Genomic DNA, 24,052 nt, shown 5'->3' with positions numbered 1-24,052 from the left:
CAAATAATGGAGCCATATGCAGCAGTGGTATCGCAAGAAAGTGGCACAGCCGAAAATTTTTTAGTTAGGAAGGATTTCAATCTAAAATTTTTTTTTCGCAAATTTGGGTTCTGAGGGAGGCATAGCCCGAAATCCCCTCCCGACACAGAATAAAATAATTTGTTACAAATACTATTCAAAAATATCGTAGCAATTGTTTTTCCAATAATTTCAGTACACCTTTTGCACAGCCTTTTGATGTATTCTCAGGAATAAATGTTGCAACATTACGCGGGAAACAACACCATTGCACCAATTTCGAAATATCCCAAAAATGTCAGAAGTTTCAGATTTTTCGAAATGTACAGAACAATGCTTATGATCAGACAGGAAGGACTTTAAAATGACGACAACTTTATAAAATGCATTAAACTAATTGAAATGGGAATGATTTTTTACATGGAAAAGCAAAAAAAAAGCATAATATAATAATATCTTAAGCAGAATTCTATAATAAACTTCTTTTTTTTCAATCAGCTAGGAAAAATAGAAGTTTATTTTAAAAATGTTTAACATGAATATAGTTGTTGTGCTTTTTGAGAACGATTTCATAAAGAGAAAAAAGAAATCACTCAAAGAGGCTTTTTCCACTTTCTAAATTTTTAATAAAAATAAAAAATTAACTAAACTATGAATATAATTGCCTAATTGTTTAAATCCGGGACGTTTCCGGGACGCTTGTAAATGCGGGACAGGCTGCTTGAATCCGGGACTGTCCCGCACAATCCGGGACGTCTGGCCACTTTACCTTAAACCCTTTATTAGAAATTTCTTCGTTTTTTTTTATGAAATGTAGCAAACAGTTAGGCAGACACAAATTTCGATTTTCTATTATGTCACCCAACCCAAACCCCCTCGGAAAATTTTGGTCGGATTTCAACATTTTAAGGGGGAAACAAATAAAATATTCACGAAATTTTGAAATGTCAACCAACCACCCAACCCCCCACCCCTTCAAAAATCCCAAAATATTGAAGGTGTGAAAAAAAACCTTGGCGGCTCATGACTCCATTTTAAATTGAAAAAATGTTGACAAGCAACTATTTTTCAAAAGTTGAAAAATATTTTTTCAATAGTTGGTATAATTTTAAATTTTCAATATATTTTTTTTTGTTTGTTCCTTATTTATGTTTGCCCCCCCTCGTACCCGATGAGAGGTCTCGGACATAAAAGGAAAATAATATTTGCATCGGCCTAAGTTTGGCAGTTTTTCCTAATTGTTTATGGGTATTTTTTTCATCAAATTAATTTATTATTTATCAATTGCTGCGTTTCAACATTTGTCGAGAATTTTTGGTAAACATTTCCGCTAAAAAAAAATCCATTAGTATTCCCATGTTAGTTCAGCTTTAAAAACAAATTCTCATCAGATTTTTGTTATTTTTTTTGTTGGAAATATCTTCAAGAGCTGCTGCAATTTCTAAACTAAATTGTTCTTTATTTAGCAAAGTTTTTACAAATAGCTTTTTATGCAACAAGTTGTAAAATGATGATTTTTCAGCATGAGTCGTACGTTCATCCAACGGGGCTTTTTTATTTAGGGGATATTTGAATTTTTATGGTACCTAGAAATATTTCTAAGAAGCTGGAAAAGTCAGGGAATTAGGGCTACCACCTGCATAGCATAGAAATTCAGGACATTTCATGTAGGTATTTTCCCAAAAATGAGCAAAACTCTACGGATTTGTTAAACAATTTTAGTCGACACGAGTTCAAAATCAGGACATGTCCTGCTAAATAAGGACGGATGGTAACCCTACAGGGAATTTAATCTTCGCTGATCAGTAAACACCCTGTATGCCATGTTTTGGAGTTTATATAAGTTTGTCTATTATTTTTTTTAAATTTTCTTAGCGTATATTTATATCTTCTTGTTTTTTTCTTACACTTTGATTTTATCAAAAGCAAATCTTAAAGGTTATTGCATCCGAATGGCTCTTGCTTCCTTTATAAATAGTATCGGATGTTGCGCTCATAGAACCCATGGAACAGATGGGGATACATTTCGACAAAATTAGACATACGAATTGCCATCTGCAAGCCTCAACCGGCGTTTTTTTTCTGTTGAAAAGAGAAAAAATATAATATGTAAGTACTTTAAACTATAGATAAAAAAGCTATTTCAAAATGTATTACCTCACTTTTCACTTTCTGGTTCGTTCAATTGACAACATTAGAATGATTGCTTGTGTCTTTTATAATAGAAATGAGGTGGATTCGACCTTATTCAACCTCAATGCCTTGTGTCCATTTTACCTAAAGCTAGGTAACAATTAGCCTTTGCACCAGTTTCTGCTATCTTCCTCACTCCTTCTTAATTTTTGAAAACGGGGACCTCAGTAAACGTCAAAATTCCTATGGGGAAGAGCAAGACAGCATCGAAGGCTGCACAGGCTAATAAAAAACATCTACCTCGACATGTTACGACGTTACTACCGTTACGAAAAACATGCTGCGATTTTTTCAATCACTAGGGTAATTTACGTAATTTGAACCCCTATAAATATGCTTTTGTTGTATGCAAGTTCAGTATTAGGCTTTCGGTAAAAAGAAGAATACCGGTTTGGAAGACAGGTAAATTGAAAAGAGATATATCCCTATAGTTGCACCGGAAAGATATGGGTCGAGAGAAAAGGGAAATTAGAACTGTAATGTAAATCAGGAGACATAAATGAGCCAAAAAGATAGATAGGTAAATTAAAAAAAAGAAGAAAAAATCGATCTGGCTGTGTTGAAAGTACTTTAAACATTTATTTTATTATAGAAAACCCTCATAGCCAATCAATTCTGGTACTTTCTGCAATTTTTCTTGCCATGTTACAGGTGCTCCCTCCACAGAATGCATTGATAGTTTATCGTAAAAAAAAAAGTTCAACACTTATAAAAAACAGTTAAAAACATAACCGAGCCAGAATTTAAGTTTAACGGAGTAGCAGGAGTATAGACAATTCTTAGGCCAATGATTTCGTGAAATAAATGTAGTCCTCCCCTAGTGTGAAATTGAGTACAACATTCTGTGCAAGATTTGTGAACGGATATGATAACGTTCATAACGATTATAACGGCTTGGCAAACCTTGAACAAAGTGTCAAAACATTTTTGAATCAAAATATTTACATTTGTTTTAATATATTTCTACTAATATATTAATTAATTTTATCATTTCTAATGTTTAAGATATTTTCATACGATGGATGTTTGTAGTCCCCTCTTCAAAATAGTAAGTATGTTTACAGTTTAACTGTATTTCCAAAGCTTCTCAAATTGATATATTTTTATTTACTTGTATCAACATAAACTACGTAATGATACACGTTAACTTTCAATCACCCATAAATTTGCTAATGCATTTCTCTCATTCTTGCAGCTCAAAGAAATCCGTCAGCTCGGTTGCGAAAATGAGGCACAATGTTCTGCGGCCTACCGGCTTTACATTCATCTCTGCGAAGGTAAGTGAACTTCTTCTGAAGAGGTTTTGTGCCTTTTTGAGAAAATTTTTGAAATGAAATCTCTCAAAGGAGCTTTTCCCTCTTTCAAACTATAAGTTCAAAAGGTTCGAAATAAATAAATAATAGTAATAAGCGTGTCTCATATTCAAGTTACATTTTTTTCGTTTATTTTAACGTGTATTTTAACTTAAATGCTAATTCTACACTTAAATTCAAGTTACAGTGACCGGCACAAAAAAGATCAAAAATAGAGTGATTACAGTTTCTAAAGGAAACTACATGCAAAAATGATAAAATATACCTTTCAATGAATACTCTTCATCAATTTTACATAGTTTTAGGAAAATTGCTTAAAAATTAGGTATGACAGAAAAAAAGATGTTTTGCTTCTTGGTGTATGCTATTGTGATATTTTAGACATATGAAATTTATTTTGACATGAGTTTTATCAATTTTAGGGTGATATGGGACTAGTTTATTTGGTATTGTTAGTATAATGAGTATTTTTTCCTAAACTACAGAAACTACATAATGCTTACAAGCATGAATGCTATTTTTTTATCATTTTTGCATGTAGTTTTCATTAGAAACTGTAACCATTCAATGGTAGATCTGTTTTTGTGCCGGTCACTGTGTACAATAATTTCAATCCAGTCAAAACACGAAATTTGGTGCGAGCAAAAATCCATTTTTCTCCAAATCCATGCGTTGGACCCATGGTTGCAATTTCGGAAATACATTTCGCGTTTCAACTGGATTAATAATTAGTTTGTAGAACCACAGTTGGAGCTCTCAACACCGCTTGACCCGGCGCGCCGCTGTTCATATTTTTCCACGCCGCCGAATAAAATTTTCCTCGCGATGAGAAAACGACAAAGATTTTGTTATCGCCAGTACCACCTGTTAAGACCAGATAGCAATAATAGTGGTAAATCTTAAACAGTTTGTATTTTTTCTTGTAGATTTTTCTTCAGATCTTCTATGAAGCTTTTGGAAATTTATTTATGATTTCATTATTATTTCATTTGGAAATTTCTTATGAGATGTTCACAGAATTTAACTGTTTCTCTACAGATTCTTCCAGAATTTCCTTAAAAACAACTTTCACGCTTTCCTCCGGGTATTCTTTCAGAAAATCCATAAATTTTGATGAGGGATTCCTTCGGGAATTTGCATAAATATATTTCCATAAATTTCTTAAGGAATTCTACGATTTATTCGGAAATTTTTCTATGATTCTTTCAGATATTCTTTCAGTGATTTTTTCAAAGAATATCTCCAGAGATTTCAACTGAAGGTTTATTCAAAAAAAACCCTTGAAGGATTCCTTTACAAGACCTCCGCGGTATCTTTGTGAAACTTCTTCAGAAATTCTTCCAGAAATATTTCCAGAGACTTCTTCAGTGGTATGAGAATTATTCTATGAATGTTAGTAAGGGATTTCATCAGAAATTTTTCTTTAGTTTTTTTACAAATTTATCTAGAGTTTTTTACAAAAAAAAATCAGTGATTCTTTCGGAAAACTCTTCCAGGGCCTTTGCAAAATTTTGTCAGGTTTTTCTTTGATACTGCTCCTGCGGGTCATTCAGAAATATCTCCTGGGTTACTTCAGAGATTCCTCCAGGGTTTTTTTTTTTTTCAGATATTCTTTTCGCGTTTTACAGTAGTTTTTCATGAAATTACAAAAAAAAATACTGGAGAAATTGATTTCGGAGAAGAGGCCAGTTAGTGGAAGATACTGCAGAACATACGCACTGGATACTGGACGAAAAATGTTTATTGGTGAGCTCGTTCCATTTCATCCATTTTATAATTAATACTAAAGGATTTATGGTTTTTTGTGTATTTATCTAACAAATATTGAAAAGTTCGTCACGCCATGTGTCGGCGCTAGTTCCAAATGCACCTTTAGTTGATAATAAATATTTTTCTTTCATTTTTTGCATGTACACAAAAATTTGGATGGTTCGTCATCTTCGGTGTCGACATTTGTAATATTTTAGTCCAAATGAATAAATGTTTTGACTCAAATAAAGGTTGCATGAAATACTGGAAAAAGAGTGGGTCGGTAAAAAATAGACGGCGAACCATGCGATAAGATCTTTCTGATTTATTTATCATGTGTTATTTTGTTAATACTTGTGAATCGATCGCATTCAGCATTGTCTGTCGCGGAAACGCAAACTACAGATGCGTCGGGGTTTAGCATTGTGTTCTCCTTAGTTGCGAATGAATAGCTTATGTAGGGTGAGTTTTGAGGCATAATAGATCGCGTTCGTCGTCCAAGGTTTAGAAGGGTATTTATTCGCGAGCGCATTATTAATCACGAATCAAAACATTACATTCGTTTACCACGACGAAATCCTCAACACATCTCCATTTCCCCTGTCCAAACTCCTAGTGATTTCTCGTAGTAACACAGAGAATTCCTCGGTTATTGACCTAAGCGAGAATCACGTCATCACTTCCTTCCCTATCCTCAATTGACCTGCATTCGGACGCGGCCGGCGCTGGTATTGCTTATTGAAAAGTATTGGGATTCCAGCATTTACACAATGAAGAGAAAGCTAATCCCAAGCATCATCTGTTAATTCTTTGTGTAAATGCAGTTGTCCTTGCAATAACAGAGGAGCAACCGCGGGCGGTCAATCATGCTCATGCTCATGCTCATTCCCGGAGGAATGTTTGAGGAACTTTTGAGACAAATCTCGTAAGAATTTTCTAGAGGAATTTATGAAATGATATTTTTGGGAGACTCTCAGGAGGTATTCCAGAAAGAAACCTCTCTCGATGCTGCAACAAAAATTCCAGAAAAGCATTCATACAAAGAAAATGTATGTATTTTTCAAGGAATCGCAGGAGAAATTTCGGGATGAATAATCGGAGGAGGGGGTTTCCAGTTAGCCTAGTGGTTAGGGCTTTGGATCGCCAATCCGGAGACGGCGGGTTCGATTCCCGTTCCGGTCGGGAACATTTTCTCGACTCCCTGGGCATAGTGTATCATTGTACTTGCCTAACAATATACAAATTCATGCAATGGCAGGCAAAGAAAGCCCTTCAATTAATAACTATAGAAGTGCTCAAAGCAAAGCAAAGATAACCGTACATATCGTAGTTGCTACTCCGTGATTGATCAGAACAATCGAAGTTGCACAGAAATCCAATGAATGGTGCTTAGGTTAGGACTAGCTACACACTCTCAATATGCACAATTCGATAGTTCAATATTTTAAAGTCAATAACGGTGCCGGCCACGTTCTTACGGTCATCGGGAAAGGGGAAGGAATGTTAGTTCGACAACCGTTGTTACTAGAAACCGTGGAATCCACAGCATCTCCACAGTTGTCTCGGGAAGGAGTATTTGTTAGTAGGGTAGGGTAAGGTGTGGATCTTGCAGCCAACTTTGGGAGGAGATATGATCCATTAGTTATATGAAAATACACTACACGGTCTTCATCCCGATTATGATATATTTGGTCGCGATAGTAAGGATAATGCACATACGTCAACAATCATTCTATATTAAACGCGGGGGGGGGGGGGGGGGGTTTGAAAAGTCCCAAAAAAATGACCACGTGGTTTATGGACAGCCCCTTACGCGCATGTTTGTATGTCAAAGTATTGGAGTTCGATGGTCTATCTTTTTACAATTTCTGTTGATGTTTCAAAGATCCGTGTACCACCCTAAAGCAGCTCCGATTTCCGAAAAGTAGCAAATCGGTGTGTCTCGTGCATATCGAACGCTTAATTAGAAGATTCTGTGTTAAAAGCTCTGTCCCTCTTCCGCGACTAGAGCACATTTCGAAGATGGACAAATCATGAAAACTACAACGTATTCGTACGGAGACACGATTTTGATAATGGCTCTGTTTGAAAAATCGTTCATTTTCTTATGGTGTGGATTTGCATAAAATAAATTTACGCTTTGTTGTATTAATTATAATTATCAAAGTTTTTACTTGTAAACAAAACCATTATTTACAATTCATTGCTTCAGAATGATTGTGGATGCTTAGTCTTACACTATATAGTGTGGCAGACCGTATACTACGTAGACTCCTTTCTGTTTCGGAATTTGTATGGGCCTTAGATAAAACAAATTATTTTCATCAATCTGTACTTCAAAGAATATCTTTGAACTATTCAACTAAAGCGAACTTCAGTTCGCTAAATATGGTGATGTTTAATGCTGATTTTTCTGATACCGTGGTCATAAGTACATACACAAAAGATCTCAGGTTGACCCAACTCCGACTCTGGCTCCAAATAAATTAATTTGTTAAAACCAGCCTCCAAATTAGTATGTATTATCTCTCTCCGCTAAAATCCTCTTTCAACATTGCTCAAAATGCCGCATGCCAGCTATAGCAGTGTTTGGCTTATCGAAAATTAAGCCACTATAAAGGCTTTGCCCCGGTGCTGCTTTGTGCACCTGAAAGAAACGGTGACAGTCAGTTGCCATAGTCGTCTTCTTCGGTGTGCAGAGTCTCACATAACTAAAGCAGAGAACGGAACGAAATGCTTCACTCGAGGAGAAGTCCGATTGTATCTTGGTACAGGTCGGACTCGATTATCCGGGGGTTCAATTAACCGGGGGCCCAATTATCCGGGGCTCGATTATCCGGGAAAAATGGCTCGATTATCCGGGGAAAAGTTTGTTTTTGATTTGTTTACAAATTTTTAGATTACAATATGTCAAACAATGTGATAAACATCAAATACAACACCTGTAAGTAGGATTTAGCCTATTTGTAAATTGTTTTTATTTTTGCACATTTTTCAGCTAAAATTTCATTTTTTAAAAACATGGTTGTAATAATACCAGACGTTGAGTTAAGGAACTACAACGTTATGTATGTTAGCTTCTATGTTTAACAAACAGTTTTTGATTGAAGAATATCAAAAATAAAAGAAAAGAAGCATGGCTCGATTATCCGGGTGATTCGATTATCCGGGGTGAAATAATTTTGGACTCACCCGGATAATCGAGTCCGACCTGTATCTATCGTTTATGTTGCGTTAAAAAAAATCTTATACATAGGTAAATCATTTTTTTCGGAGTTGGTGAATTGTAACGAATATTCATAAATTTATAGTGTAAACAACTGTATGACAAATTTAACAATAAATTTCCTCGTCTAAATTTCCAAATGGATAACCTATAATTTCGTTGACTGAGAGACATTCAACAGAAACAAGTGTCATTTGTTCAAATACAATTGTCATTTACTTCAGCTCTATACCTCATTTTATACCGATTCCCCCTGCCTTCGACAGCAAAATGAATTAAGCACGGAGAAACAAGACAAGCTAATGACAATAACACTGCACCGTCCGATCAGCAGCAGCAGCAGCAGCAACAACAGCATTCAGCAGCCCGACAAAACAACGAAAACATCCTGCCGAAATAACTGCTGCCTCTGGTTAATTGAGGGATGGTGTGTCACCACACAGCCCCGGAAAGAAGAAACGCGCCGAGATAAAAATATTCCAGCATCTTTTTAATCTGGTTTTGCATGCTTTTCAGCGTTTTTAATTCGCTTTCCATGGGGACGGACGGCGCGGACAGTTTTCTGCCGATTTGGTCTTTTGATTTTAACCTAATGCGACGTAATCAATTAATTAATTATATTATTTATTTACGTCGGCTTCCTCTTGCCGGGAACCGGTTGCTATGGTTGGATGGCGATGAAGAACACTTGGCAAAGGTGATGCAACGCGGAATCTCCAAACTGCTTCTATAGGGTACTATCTGCAATCTCTGGTTCAGTCAGAAGTTGGCGCATAAACACTGAATCATATTAAATGAATTTGATCCAACATAAACTTGAGGTAGGGTGCCTATGCCTGTTATCGCACTAGAGGAATTCCACGGAGTCATGTCAGTCGATCCTGAGCGACCATTTCAAAAATATCTGAAACTTTGCACAGTTTTTGAATTTCATCTAAATCGCCATTTTTCGATATTGAACCTTCATATTCATTCACGACTAACTTTTCAAAAGGGTGTATGCGAAAATAGTTCAAAAATATTCTAAAAGCTGTACAGCAAAAACGGATTGTTCGATTGTTATGAATTTTTCAGCAAAGTTAGATAACTAAATGATGATTCCTTAGAAAATATACACCGTAAAAAATTTCTTTTTTTACTTAAAAAAATATGATCTTTGTCACAAAAACTCAAATATCTCAAAACCCTATCTTTTTACCAACGTCAATTTTTTAGGGGAAATGGCCCATTATATCAGCTATCTACCATAAAATTTTGGTGATGGTAAACTGATAAATAAAAAAGTTATGACATTTCAACCATTTCACAATTTTTACATTTAGTAACAAAAAAAAATTTTCTGTGTAAATTATTTCGAGAACTATATGTTGGTGCTGATTTTATTGTACAAGCTAGCACCTGAATTGAACAAGTTGTTTTCATGATATTTTTGTTTGATTACTCATAATTACTATAGTATCTATTTGAAACTTAGACGCGATCCAGTGTTGTGATCAAAAATATTGAGAGTGTCATACTTTTTATTGTACGTGGCTGGTGAAAAAATCCCTTGATAGTGTTGAAAAGCTGTTGATTATAAGAAAAATGGAATTAAACTTATTTTTAAGACAAAAGCTGTATAATAAAAGTTTTGTATACGCTAGTTTATCTGCAAAAAAAAGTTCCTCTTAGAGAACAGACTTTATGATCGGAAGAATGCGAGTAACTTCAACAACAACAAATGCATGAGAGGTACATACCACAGACAAACAGATGAAACGCCTAGAACAATTTTCGTGAAAACCCATCGCCCAGTTCACACTACCACCACCTAATGGAAATGTTTCACGAAACACTGCGTTGTGCAATATCGTCATCAGAAGACGCTAGTGTGAAACGTCAAACGCAAAGAATAACGATGGGTGCTCTTCTGGTTATGAAAGCCACAACCAAGATTCAAAATGATCGTTAACCGTTATGTGTGCGACATACTTTTTGCATTTTTCTACACCGTGCTTTTTAAATGAGTGCTGGGTACCCTGTCGGTCACATAAGGGTTAAAGGCGTGGTCAATGAAAATTTCGTCAGTGTTACGTTACATACCATGACAATGCTCACGAAAAAGCAAAAAAATACTACCGCTGTGGATATTAAAAATTTTATAGTAATTTTTTTCTTTAGCCAAGCAAACAACACCAAACTAGTCAGTTAAAACTAATAAGTGATTTTGTTTATTATAATCTAACGAGCAACATGAACAGTTGCTTTCTCAAAGGTCTTCAACTCAACGCTCTCTTGTAGACCGTTTGATGAAAAAAAAATGTTCAAAAGAGTTACGAAATCTCACCGAAAGCGCCATAGATAAACTGAAAGAGACTGGATATGCCCAAATGTCCATATTGAATACAAATTTACGCATTTGCACGTCCTGCCGTCTAGACTTTGACAAGCGAGCCATCTGCATATCATCGGTAAAGCAGGGCGCAGGAAGTTCGAAAACGACAACAACTGAGAAATTGCCAGAAGTGCTAAGTGCAGAGAGTCATGCCACCGTACCATCAGCGACATCTGTTTAAACAATTTAATCACGCCCCTTTTCAAAAATTCTTTGAAATATACTTCAACATCTATACCCATTTCAATATTTTTAACGTTGCAAAACACGCCTTCAACATTCATCTTGAAGAAGAGGGAAAACACTTGTCCTCAAATGTAACAGCAAATTAATGAATGAACGACTAACGCGCGGAGGGCGTGATAAAATCGGAACATTACTGTACATATAATATACATAATACATAATAAAAACAGCTTGTTTTACTCACGCATGGCCATTAAGAATAAAATCAGCATCAAACTGCGATTTCCGGCCGAAATAATTTACACTGAAAAAAAAATTATTATTAAATGTGAAAATTGTGAAATGTTTGAATTGTCATAACTTTTTTGTTTATTAGTTTATCATCACCAAATTTTTATGGTAGATTGCTAAAACAATGGACCATTTTCCCTAAAAAAAATACGTTGGTAAAAAGATAGGGTTTTGAGATATTTAAGTTTTTGTGACAAAAATGATATTTTTTAATGTTAAAAAAGATTTTTTTACACTGTATATTTTCTTAGGAATCACCATTTAGTTAACTAACTTTTCTGAACAATAAAATCATCATCAAACTGCGATTTCTGATCGAAATAAGGCAGGAACAAATCTCATTTTCTTCTTTTGTCACAGCGCTCGTTGACTCGTTAAGGGGGAGGATGATAAATAATAAATGTATTCGATGGAAAAATATCCAAACAATTAGGCAACATAGATAAACTCATCGGATTTATTAAGAAAGTTTCTGTGGAACTCGAATTACACCTTAAATTTGTTGATTTTCTTGAACATTTTATTTGTGCCCCCCTCAAAATGTTGAATTCCGACCAAAATTTTCCGAGGGGGCGGTGACATAAGAGAAAATCGAAATTTGTATTAGCCTAATTAACCCAGAAAAAAATATTTACCAAATGTAAAAATTGTGAAATATTTGAAATGTTATAACTTTTTTGTTTATTAGTTTACCATCACCAAATTTTTATGGTAGATTGCTAATACAATGGACCGTCTTCCCTAAAAAAATTACGTTGGTAAAAAGATAGGGTTTTGAGTTATTTGAGTTTTTGTGGCAAAAATTATATTTTTTCATGTTAAAAAATTTTTTTTTTTCACAGTGTATATTTACTTAGGAATCACCATTTAGTTATCTAACTTTGTTGAAAAATTCATAGCAATCGAACGAACCATTTTGGCTGTGCAGATTTTTGAATATTTTTGAATCATTATCACATACACCCTTTTGAAAAGTTAGTCGTGATTCAAAATAAAAATTTGATATCGAAAAATGGCGATTTAGATGAAACTGAAAAACTATGCAAAGTTTCAGTTCAATAGAAAATCATGAATTAAAAAATTTCCTTAATTTTGATGCTGTTGCTTGGAATCGCTGGTAGTTACCTAAAAAAACTTTTTCTATAAAAATAAGAAGAAGACCTGCGAATGTCATCGATATGTCAAAATGATTGATTAGTTATCATACTTTACAGGAAAAATATAGAAAACGGAGCCAAAACTACTTTTAGTATTAATTACGGCGTGTGCCAATGATAGGAACCCTGTACCAGTTATGGGCACATTTGTTAATTTGTGTTCCACTTCGCACTATTTACATGCATTCCTTATGGGATTAGCCATAACTGATACATTATGGCGAAATAGGGTACAAGGAAGCCGAAAATTTAAGGAAAATAGTTTATTTCTATCATAATTTGAGCAAATTGTTAAGTTTGAATGATTGCAACCATCTTTTGTGAACGTGATCTGTTGGTCACACATTTTTTCTAGTCGATTTGCATCATTAAAGGTTGGAAATGGCAAATTTGAGGTACTATAGCGAGGAATTCCAGAAGAAATTCCAGTAGAAAAAAACAATGGAAAAATCCCCGTAGAAACTCCAACAGAAATTTGTACAAGAGAACTTCATGAGGGAACTTCAAGGGAAATCCTAGAATACTTTCTCAAAGAAATCCTGGTAATTCGAGATGAAATCCCAGAAGAAACTCCAGGAAAACATCAAGGGATGGAACTCCTAAAGAAATTCCTTAAAAGCTCTGGCATAAATTTGGTAGTTTTTGGCTTACAGTTACAGAGAATCTACAGAAAGCCGACAAAAATCAGGCATACCCCTTAAGACTCCTGAAAAAAAAAATGCATGGAAATTTTGGAAAAAACACAGAGTATTTATTTGATAAATGTGGGCAGGGACTCTTGTAGAATTTCTACACATACCTAACGAGAAACACTGTGATAATGGTTGAGAGGAATTTTTAATGAAGTTATGAGTATTTCCAGTCCAAAATTCGAAAAAAATGCCATTTTTGACTTGTTGTTTTCAATTTGACTGCAAAAAGAAAAAGAAACATTTTCATTCATCAAAATATTCTTACTCAAAACGATTTGTAGGATTTTAATGATGTCTTCGAAGGTGTTTCAGGATATTTGGAAAAAAAATTAGACAAAAAAAAACTCTGCATATTCATCTCGGATATGTGATAGATGCCATATTGCGGATTTTTAGAAAAATTTCCACTCTGCGGTAGCCGCCGAGTTCTACCGCAGCTGTCAAAGTCCTACCGCAGCCATGAAAATGATCGTACCATTGAAAAATTTGGTCAAATCAAAGCATGCTTGCAAAGTGAAATGTTCTGAAAAGCAACAACAAACAATGATCATCGGCGTCGTATCCAAGGCTCGATCCAAGGTATCCTTGGACTGATTGATGATACATTGCTGAAAATCATCAGTCTGACAGCTGCGGTAGCTTTTAAATCTTCCGTAAAGTGGAAAATTTTCTCTAAATTAGCAATATAATTTCGATTTTCCAAAAACCTTAATCTTGGATTGTTTATAATAAATAAAAGCTGTCTTTCCGCCTCAAAATTTGTTAAGTAGACCAGAATAACCAAATGCTTGTATTATTTCCTCAATTTGTTTTTCATCGATTTCCGAAACAAGCATTTTTGAGATTTTTGATATCAAAATAGATTTTACGTACAAGCTCCAATGACAAAACTTCATACCATATAACACTTAAGTTACTGCTAATTCATGATGTTAAAAATATTAGGAAAAATATATGGGACTTTGTAAAATGTTTTTGCCTTTCTCGTACACTAAGTGTACTGGAAAGGCTATATGTTCACTCCAAAAATGACTTTTTGATAGAAGGCCCGGAGGGTCGAGTCACATATACCAATCAACTCAGCTCGACGAATTGAGGTGATGTCTGTGTGTGTGTATGTATATGTGTGTGTGTGTATGTGTGTGTGTGAGTATGTGTGTGTACAAAATAAACTCACATCACTTTTTGGCAGTAAACCTCAACCGATTTTTATGACCGACGGTTCATTCGACGCGGAATCTGGTCCCATTGTTTCTTATTGAAAATGGTTTGGATCGGTCCAGCCGTTCCGGAGTTATGGCCATTTAGGTGTTCCGGACCAGTACCCTTGGAAGGGGCCATACATAAAAATGTAACAAACACATACATGCGACACATCAAACTGCGGCATTTTCGATTACCTGACAAACAGTTAGCAATAAAACAGTCTCACACCATATCTGAACCGGTAGTATTCCGGAACCGGTTTCGGGTGTCCCGCCGGAAGTGGCCAAATATAAAAGTGAACCAAATCTATGCATGCGACACATCAAATCGCGGCAATTTCGATAACCTGATGAACAGTTTGCAAGAAAACAGTTTCAGACCATATCTGAACCGGTAGTGTTCCGGAACCGGTTCCGGATGTTCCGCTGGTAGTGGTAAATATAAAAATGACCCAAACCTATGCATGCGACACATCAAACTGCGGCATTTTTACTTGATTAACAGTAGGTAAGAAAACAGTCTCAGACCATGTCTGATCCGGTAGTGTTCCGGAACCGGTTCCGTGTGTCCTGCTGGAAGTGACCATATAAAAGTGATCCAATGATATGCTTGCGACACATCAAATTGCGGCAATTTCGATAACCTGATGAACAGTTAGCAAGAAAACAGTCTCAAAGTGTGGGTTTTTAGATAACCTAAACGCATTTATTGTTTACACTGCCGTAAAAACGGACTTTCCCACGAAAGTTACCGCGTGTTTCTGATTTCGCATTCAATATTCGCGTCCCCGTCGCCCTACCGAGAAAACCGACCGACTCACGTAAATAGGCGCGCGTTTCCCACAGTATTGACCTTAGAGTATACGGAGAATAAACATTCAAGCTTAGATAGCTATTTTCGAATTATGTATTTTGCTAAAGGCCCCATTAGACAAGACAAATATGTGGCCAAATATGCCCAACAATTAACCAATACAACATGAATCATAGCAACCTTGGATGAATGTCGGGCTTCAATGGCAAATATCTGTCATTATGACAAACAGTCGAATAGGACCTTAAGAGTAGACCCATGTATTACCTGTGATCGACAGCCGTTGAGGTAATTAAGCCAATTATTTTAAATTTGCTCAATGATTGTTGTGAACTGCAATCACTTTCTTCTATCCTTTTTCCCCAACTTCTTCTAGTTTGTAAAAAAAAAACTTGGAATGATCTCACCCAGTTCCATGTCGTCGGATGACCGCAACCACTCCTTACTTCTTCACTTTTCTGCAATACTGTTTGCTACCAAGTGTGCATCCATTTTTATCACTTCACGAGGAAGGACAATGTGCACCTGTCCCATACACGTGGCACATTTCACTTTTTCCTCCGAACAATGCAACGCGACCGAGATTTCCATCACAACTGCCACAAACACGCGTCATTTTTCGTTTTTTTTTCCGCCGAACGATGCAACCCGATCGAGATCCCCATCGCAACTGCTCCAAACACGCATCATTTTTCACTTTTTTTCTTCGAACAATGCCACCCGATCGCGATCGCCATCGCAACTGACCCAAACGCGCGCTATTTTTCACGTTTTCCCTCAATTAATAACTGTGGAAGTGCTCAAATGAACACTAAGTTGAACCGAGGCAGGTCAAGTCCCAGTGGGGACGTCGAGCCAAAAAGAAGAAGAAGAATCAGAGGAGCCTCTTGAGAATGCCCTACAAGAATCTCTTTAGGAATTACTGAAATAATAACTGGAGCAATGTTTGATTGAAATTTTGAAGGAGTTTCTGCAAGAATTGGTTTTTGTTTTCAAGGAATGGCTGGTTGAAAACCGGATAAACGCCGGGAGGAATATCTTGAATAATTTGTAGAGAAATTTCTTCAGAAATTCCTGGAAAAAATCTAAAAAAAATAATGCTGAAGGAAATCCCAAAGGAATTCCCGGAGCTATCTTTGGAGGAATTCTTGCTGAAATCATGAAATTAATTGGTTTCTGCAATACTTCCAGAAATCTTTGAGAAATTATTGGAGAAATTTCAGAAGAAATCTCTAAGCAACTTCTAGAGGTAGACACTGTTTTACAGTCATGAATTTTGAGCTGCCGAACGACAGAAGCATTCAGGCTTATTCTGCGCGGCGTGTGAGGTGAGAAGAGTCGAATGAGGTGACAAAAGTCGACACGCCCCATTTGATATATTTACATTAGTCGTTTCACGTCACGTGAGACGAAACAATTTATCTCACCTCACACGCCGCGCAGAATAAGCCTGATTGTTCTAGAAATTTTGCGGTACCGAAATTAGGATCCTAATTAGGAGAAAGCATCCAAAAATGGGCATAAAGTTCAATATTGAAGTAATTTTCTTGGGGGCGTACCAGTAGGGAAGTGGAACTATCTCGGCAGGGGTCCTATTTTGAATACTTTTCTGCTAGAACTCAGCCAATTCTGAACTAATTGACACAATTTTTGGAACGCGATGAGATACGTATAGTATCTAGCCTTGTACAAAATTTCAAGTTATAGCGAAGAGACGCTGAAATTGGAAACCATGAGTAAACAGCTTTGATGTTACCATGACAGTGCTTGTCTATAACGCGTTTAAGAAATATCCATAAAACAGGCATGCGATTTTGTGAATTTCTATCTTGAGGAATGTTTTATAAATTTGCTGTAGAATGTCTTCAGGGAATTTCTCAAAAAAATTATAGCAAAATGCTGGAGAGGATAGTTTTTCTTGAAACCCTGTTTGGTGCTCGGTAAAGGCGCAATTACAAAAAAATCTAGCCGCAATAGATCTTATGTACTGAACTCCTTAATACCTAAGTAACATTCCAGACAACCAGAAATCGTATAAGATGTTGCATAAGATGTTAAAGTGGAGGCCATATACGTGCATGCCTCCATTTAGGCGCATGTAAAATGTACGCATATCGCCTCCACTTAACCATCTTTTATGCAACATCTTATACGATCACTTGTTGACTTGGATGTTTTAGTCGAATAGACTAAAAGAGGTATGCAGAAACACCATAAAACCAAAATAAAAGGTATTAGGTTTTATGATGGTTCTCAAATTCTCTACAAGACCAATTCGACATCAAAATGTTACTTGGGTACATCCCAAATTATGAAATATTTGTTGAACAGATTACACATCGTAGTTTTACATGCTGTAAAAGTTACTGTAAGACCCATAGACTTTATGATTCAAACTCGAAGACAACCAAACACATGTGAACAAAATGTAGAATTACTTAAAAAAAAAACTGCAAAATAACGCGTGAAAAAAAAAGAGTCCTCAAAGACTTAACAGTCGTTTATATTTCTCCATCCCCCTAAATAGAACGCCACCTCTGGGACGTCCAGTACTATTACTCGAAGCAGCTCAATCTAATCTACCTCACAGCACGTAAGCAGCAAGACTCTTCCCCGGAGGTGTACATCCCTGTGCCAACATTCGAGGGTGTCTCCATGACGGACATCGATCGCTACCAAACGGAACTGACAACATCCGGCGGTTCAGACGGTTCGGCCACCTCCGTCATCATTGCATTCTGCGACCCAAGCTCGTCGGTACTGCTGTACAAATTGACCAACACCGTGAAACCACTGGAGGAGAAACCCCTGTCGAAGAACAAGATGGCCAAGCAGAGAGCCAAGGCGAATAAAACAGGTGACTCTTAGAACTGCTAGGGCTTTCGGATGTTCGTTCTAGCTGATGTATCACCACACCTTCGTGATTTTTTGATCATTCTTCTTTTAATTACAGAATAAGCAGTATTAATATATTTTTGTATCTGTTTTCTTTTCGTTTTTTGCCAACGATTCCTTTTCTTGTATAGTTATTGATTCTTAGCGATTCTTCCTTCTTGTTTTTAAATGTCTCCACGCCTCTATTTATGTTATTTTCTGGTTTTCTCTGTTTTTTTTTCGATAGTTATTATGTTTATGTTTTTTCATCTTTTTTTGACTAGAATTTATCATTTTTAAACCTCTTTTTTTCTACACCCATTGTTTGCTGCATTTCGTCGCCGTCTTGCTGCGCCATTACTTTCAACGAAAAACTTTAAACTGGTAATTTAATGTTAATGTATGTTTAGCTGTATGTTTTAAAAAACAGATGTAGTATAAGACTAATCTTGTCTATTTCTCTGGTGTATTCTGTAGTCTCTATGATGGTTCTTGTAATTTACACAATGCACAGGCAGATGAACAAATTGGCTACGTCGTGTGAATTTTACAGTTTGTGTGTTCAATTTTTTGCATTAAAATAGAACTGAATGATATGATGATTGAAGCGTTGCAACGCAATTGAAATACATAGCACCACGAGGGATGTAAGCGAACGCAAAAACTGCTGATGATGATAACATTGTGCCATTACTGATGGGTTTCTATTAAGGTTATCAAAGATATAAACTAAATCACATGGTTTTTTTTACACACAAGCATAAAAGTAAACGCTAACATAGGAAGATACAATATTTTTTTAACAAAGTCTTTCAGCTTTGAGGCTTCAACTTAAAACAATAACTTAAAACTAGCAACATGATTTTGATTTACACACGATTAGTCGGTCAGACGTTTGAGAAACCAACCGAAACTAGCGTGGGGTTTTTGTTCAGTGCAAAACAAGCTCTCTGTAACCAACAAATAGAAATTGCACATTTGCCCCTTGGCGATCCATTGACTGATCCGACGGCGAATGGGTCTCTCGGATATTCTACACGATACCGCGGCGCGGCGGTGGTTTCTACACTACACAAGCACGTGCACGATTAAGATGGTGCAAAAGTAACTGAATCCTGGTCGTTCACCGACCGTTCGCGCGTCTCGTCTATTGTTCCGTTCGTTCTATCTAGAAGTAGGCTGTATGTGAAAATGACAATAAAAACTGACGACTGATGAGACGATACGATGCGATGTTTCTTTACACGGATACATCGACGGAAAGAGAAAAAGACAGCGGACAGCGAAAATGTGGTGTTTTCACGATTGGTACACAACAACGTCGTTAAACCTATAAGAGAATAGTTGGCCTAGCGCTAACACGTACCTATGTCTTTTCCTATTGATTCACTCCACTCAGGTTCGCTGCCTTCTCTTCTAGAACTACTCGCTAAAACCTCCTTCAATGCCTGACTGGGGCCGTCCAACTACGGGATGGAGCTCTCGGGTCTAACTTATTCAAATACGACGAAGGAACGAGGGTTTTTTTTCGTAAATCCGATTTACTATTTAAGCGACACAAGGAGATCATCAGTATCGAAGAAAGTCTGAAATCGTGTGAAAATTTTACTATTGCTTTGAAGGTGTTTTCAATTTGGGACTGTTGCGGTGCGATGCGATGTGGGGCGAGCAGAGATGCTCGTTTGGACGTGGCCGGTGCAGGGTGGGCACGTGGCGCACTCGCTACTGGAGGAAAACGCGCACTTTTTTTTTGGGTGTTTTGCGCGTCTAAGCCAGTAGGATTTTCGAGATGGCGTTGTGCGCGAATGGATTTTGTTTTACCGTTAATCGTCGAATTCGCGCTTAGTTCTATGGCTACGCTTCGGGGTCGTAGCCATCAAAGCCGTTTATGGGGGCGGGTATCTCTTGTACTGGAGCACGTGTCCACCCATGGGAAACCATGTCGAGAAGGGAGTAATATAACTTAGATGAAGCAGTTTCGCGAATTTTGCAATGACTTTTTTTTTTTTGACGTAGGACTACGGCTCTCTGTTTTACTAAAAAAGGTGGCGCTCTGAAATCACGGTTGCTCAATTGAACCTAAAAAAACAAAACAAAATAACAGAAACGAACTCACCAAATGAGATGAATTCTGCATTTCTTTCTCTGCATAGCCATTCTCTGAATTTGCCTACAAAGATGTTAAATGAAGTAGGTTTTGCAGCGAAATGTAAGAAGATCACCACCCTTGCATTATTTTTCCGTGTATTTAACAGTTACGCTGTACAGTGTAATGGCGAATACGCCACTCCATCAAATTTAAATTTATGAAAGCGATGCCGACGATCAGGTCCTTTGCTTCATAACAAAGAAGATGAGCGTGGCCGGTAATAGAAGTTTTCATGTCTTCATAAACTACTTTTTAAAGAGTTCTTATCGATCGTAAGACAGTGGGGGAAGCTTTTCTCTGCTCCCCTGATACGGGAGACTGCAAGAACAGGCTGAACAATGAACGCGACCAAAACGAAGTACATGGTTGCCGATAGAGACAGAGACTTCTCTGGTTGGTGATAACCTTAAACATTTTTACAATCAAACAACCGCTACCCTCAGTCCCAACTGAAAACCATTAAATGAAATCAAAATCGCATCTCCTCGCACCCACTAGTTTTCACGCACTATTATTCGAAGATGTCTCCTCTATACTTATACTGACTGGGTCTGGTCCTACACAAGCCTCTAAACGCGCCTCTATTTATATTCAACAATCCTAGCGATATCCACAACTAGACACCGCGCACTACCGTACTACCGTAGTCGATAACGACGTTATGTTCAACAGTTTAACCATTTTCATCATCAATGTTTATAAATTATTACAAGAGTGTTTCCTGCTGTTCTCTAAAATAGTAGCTTCCTGGTAGCTTTATGTGTTGCCCTAATTATTGCCTATAAAACACTGAGAAGTTTGAAGAGTAGTTATTCGTATTTTGTTTTTTCCTCTTATTGAACAGAATTTTTATGTTTTCTCACATTTGCATTTCGATTCGTTTCTAGGTTTTCGATGAAAACAAAAACATCTCCGCCCCGTTCCAAACTTTGAAGGATCTCATTCGTCTTCTTGCTCTCTTCGGTTATTTGATCCAATACCTTTTGCATAACTACACTGAAAAAAAAAATCAGTTCCTTTCCCAAAGTTCCGAAGCCTCGAATAGATAAAACACACAGTTTTGACTACTTATCAGAAAATATGCCGAAGTCGAGAGGGATTAGAAAAATAACACCACTGCCTACTCAACTCTAATGATATACGATCGATTTTTTCCATTGTTTTCATCTAAATTGTTGTAAAACCAATACTCAAAAAAAAAAGTTGTTTCATGTCGAAAAGGGATGGACTCACTGAATGTTTAAATTTCCGTTTTGGTTTTCGGGTAGTCTCTTGTTACATTGCGGTCGCCGCCTACTGCCTATGTACCGTGCCTACTGTAGAAGATGGCGCGACTGGACACATCATCACATTGATTTTTAAACTCTATTCTACTGATAACGATTTCACTGACTGACTGCTGGGAAAAAGTTAGTTGAATTTCTTACCGCAATAGGATTCTATGGTCGACTACTAATCGGTTCTCTGGTTCCTGGTGTGGGCTATTCTATTCTCTTCCTTTACGCTTCAAGCTTGGGCTTCTTCGATGAAAATTTCCTATCTCTTGATTGCACAGTGCGTCGTGGTTGAGAAATCGGCTGGATTGATGTGGAGTCCCTGATTGGTGTTTAGTCGGCTAATTTCGAGTGTTAAAATATCTTCTCGCGATTATCTGAAAAGCTGCCGCGAAATTTATTTCAAAAATATAGAGTTGGAGTTGAAAAGCGTAGTCCTTTGTCAATTGTGAAGTCCTACTCCAAATTTGCTAGCGAATTTTTACACTTATCTAAGTATGTTTTTCAATAAGCTGTTTTCTGAAACAAACTCAAATGTTCGGAACTTTTTAAAACTCTTTGTTTCATACAGACTCAATTACAACTTGGTTTCAGCAAACATCCCAAGTAATCAAAAGTCCACATTGAACCTGTTTAGAACTTCACACACAAGTTTAACTCACTGTCAGCTACTTGAACAGCTTGAAAGCTGTTAAAGATGCTCTTTGGAACTTGATCGGTACTTTCAAGTTCCTGGATGTTCGTTTTTGTAGTTTTCAACTTTTATTTGTGCTCATTCTGAGAATAGAGTGACGTGACAAAAGTCGGATTCGTATATCGAGATGAGAAAATGACTCGTCGTATAAATTAAATGGGGAGTCACCTTATTCTTTATTATCAATGCAAATGGTCACTTCATTAACTTCGTCAATCCAAACTGCATTCCGAAATCCGATCCACTGTGCACTCAGGGTTTTTCACGTTCCTCTTCTACTAGTCCGATTTCAAGCTGTGCTTTGTGTGTTTACACCGAGAAAAAATTCTACTCAATGACTGAGTTGGCCGAAAAATCCTTTGTTTTCTTACTCAGTTTCGGCTAAAAGTGGAACAACCCATTGGCAATGGGTTGTCCCACTTTTAACGGAATCTGAGTAAGAAAACAAAGGATTTTTCGATTCCTGAGTAAGGCCAACTCAGTCATTGAGTAGAAATTTTTCCCTGTGTAACATTTCGATTTCCTTCATCGCTGACTCTGGGTACTATTGTTCTTTTCGCAAATGCGATCGTTCTGCACCGCTGCTGTCGTGTATAGAGATTTTGCTTTTTATACAGAGAAGAAAGAGATTGAAAAATCCTTGCCTTATTTCTTTTTGGCTTTGTCGTGTGTTTGTTTGTTTGTAGCAAAGAAGCGCGGTAGAATAAATCGTTTTATAAGACGTATTGTTAATTTTTGTTTTGTTTGTTTGTGTATAAATATAAATATTCATAGTTCTTATATCGCAATCGTCTTTGTCTTTGAACCCCTTGTCTCCTGCTTCGTCTGATGATTTTGGCTACAAAGTTGTTGTTGTTGTTGTTCTGGTTGTGTGTTTGTGTGTGTATGTGTTGAGTTCTTGATTCTCATTAGCAATATATAGTGTCACATATTCAATAATTGTTCTCCTCCTTAAAGGGGTGAACTTTTTTCCAATTTACACAATTTTTGTTTTTATGCTTACGGTGTATACAATATAGCTGATAATAACTTTTAGAGCTTGTTTGTGGTTGTGGCTTCACCTTGGACAGAACTGGTTGGTTGGTTTCATATCGTTTTCTGGATCGTAAATTTGCTTTCCTGACACGTTTTTTTTTTGTTTCTTCTTAATAACGGCTTTTCACTCGTTCTATCTAGAATGCACTTGCAAACGCTTATTCAATAAATATATTTTTGTTTAGGTTTCAGTTACCCTTTTTTCTGATTTACGGGAAAAGCTTGATTTGGATGCAATATGTCTTTTTCTATGTCACACACTACAAAAGTATAAATAATTGAAATAATTTGATAGACAATTATTATCCTTTCATTGCTCAGAAATCATGCTTATACATACCGACATTTCTCATAGTGGGTAAATCCTTTCGGCTATTATGTTTATGTATCACGACTTTGTAAACTTAATCACGAAAAAACAAGGTACACTATCGAGGATGATCTAGGGTGGTTGATGAAACGAATCTCTTTTTTCTCTTCGGTTACTGATTGATCCCTCTCTCGGAATTCCCACCACTTTCCCCGTCCTTTGACTGAGGGGAAGCTGAGCGAGGAACATCCGGCAAGGGAGGTTATGTGCTATTACTGCTAGACAGTTATATTCTACTTCGTCCGTCCGAATGCCGCCATGGAGGCGGACTTGGGTACGAACCGTCTTCGTGGCATCGGCCTCGCCACCGCAGCAGCCGAGCAGGACCCGCTCGACATCATCGCGGTGCTGAGACCCCGGTTAAACCCGTATCATTTACGTGGGCCGGTCGCACTGACCGGTTTGCCCTTCTGGCCAGCAAACTCCGCTAATCGAAGG

General features: G+C 36.9%; 2 protein-coding genes and 1 long non-coding RNA gene across 15 annotated transcripts in view; 1 reads left to right on the top strand and 2 right to left on the bottom strand.

The window, feature by feature from the left end:
- Positions 1 to 1,870: 1,870 nt before the first annotated feature.
- Positions 1,871 to 2,966, bottom strand: LOC109410489 (uncharacterized). The gene is made up of 2 exons (XR_003896654.2): positions 2,176 to 2,966; positions 1,871 to 2,100 (listed from the first exon to the last, which is right to left on the bottom strand). It is a non-coding gene; the product is annotated as an uncharacterized LOC109410489 (long non-coding RNA).
- Positions 2,967 to 3,122: 156 nt separating this feature from the next.
- On the top strand, positions 3,123 to 20,354 carry LOC109408743 (uncharacterized). Its single transcript, XM_062854366.1, has 3 exons — positions 3,123 to 3,259; positions 3,407 to 3,488; positions 17,746 to 20,354. The coding sequence occupies exons 1-3, from the start codon at positions 3,230 to 3,232 to the stop codon at positions 18,084 to 18,086; spliced, it is 453 nt and encodes a 150-aa protein (XP_062710350.1). The 5' UTR covers positions 3,123 to 3,229; the 3' UTR covers positions 18,087 to 20,354.
- The window catches only part of LOC109408687 (kinesin-like protein KIF13A), a 193,114-nt gene continuing 187,201 nt past the window's right edge, over positions 18,140 to 24,052 (bottom strand). For all 13 annotated transcript variants that reach the window (XM_062854349.1, XM_062854341.1, XM_062854348.1 and 10 more), the window contains one exon: positions 18,140 to 24,041. In XM_062854349.1, coding sequence (XP_062710333.1) covers positions 23,986 to 24,041 — 56 coding nt within the window. In that variant the 3' untranslated portion in view covers positions 18,140 to 23,985. The remainder of the gene's footprint in view (positions 24,042 to 24,052) is intronic.

This window comes from Aedes albopictus, chromosome 2, assembly GCF_035046485.1.
Source record: "Aedes albopictus strain Foshan chromosome 2, AalbF5, whole genome shotgun sequence".
NCBI lineage: Eukaryota > Metazoa > Arthropoda > Insecta > Diptera > Culicidae > Aedes > Aedes albopictus.
The sequence above is the reverse complement of the archived record's forward strand: the minus strand, read 5'-3'. Positions and strand labels throughout refer to the sequence as shown.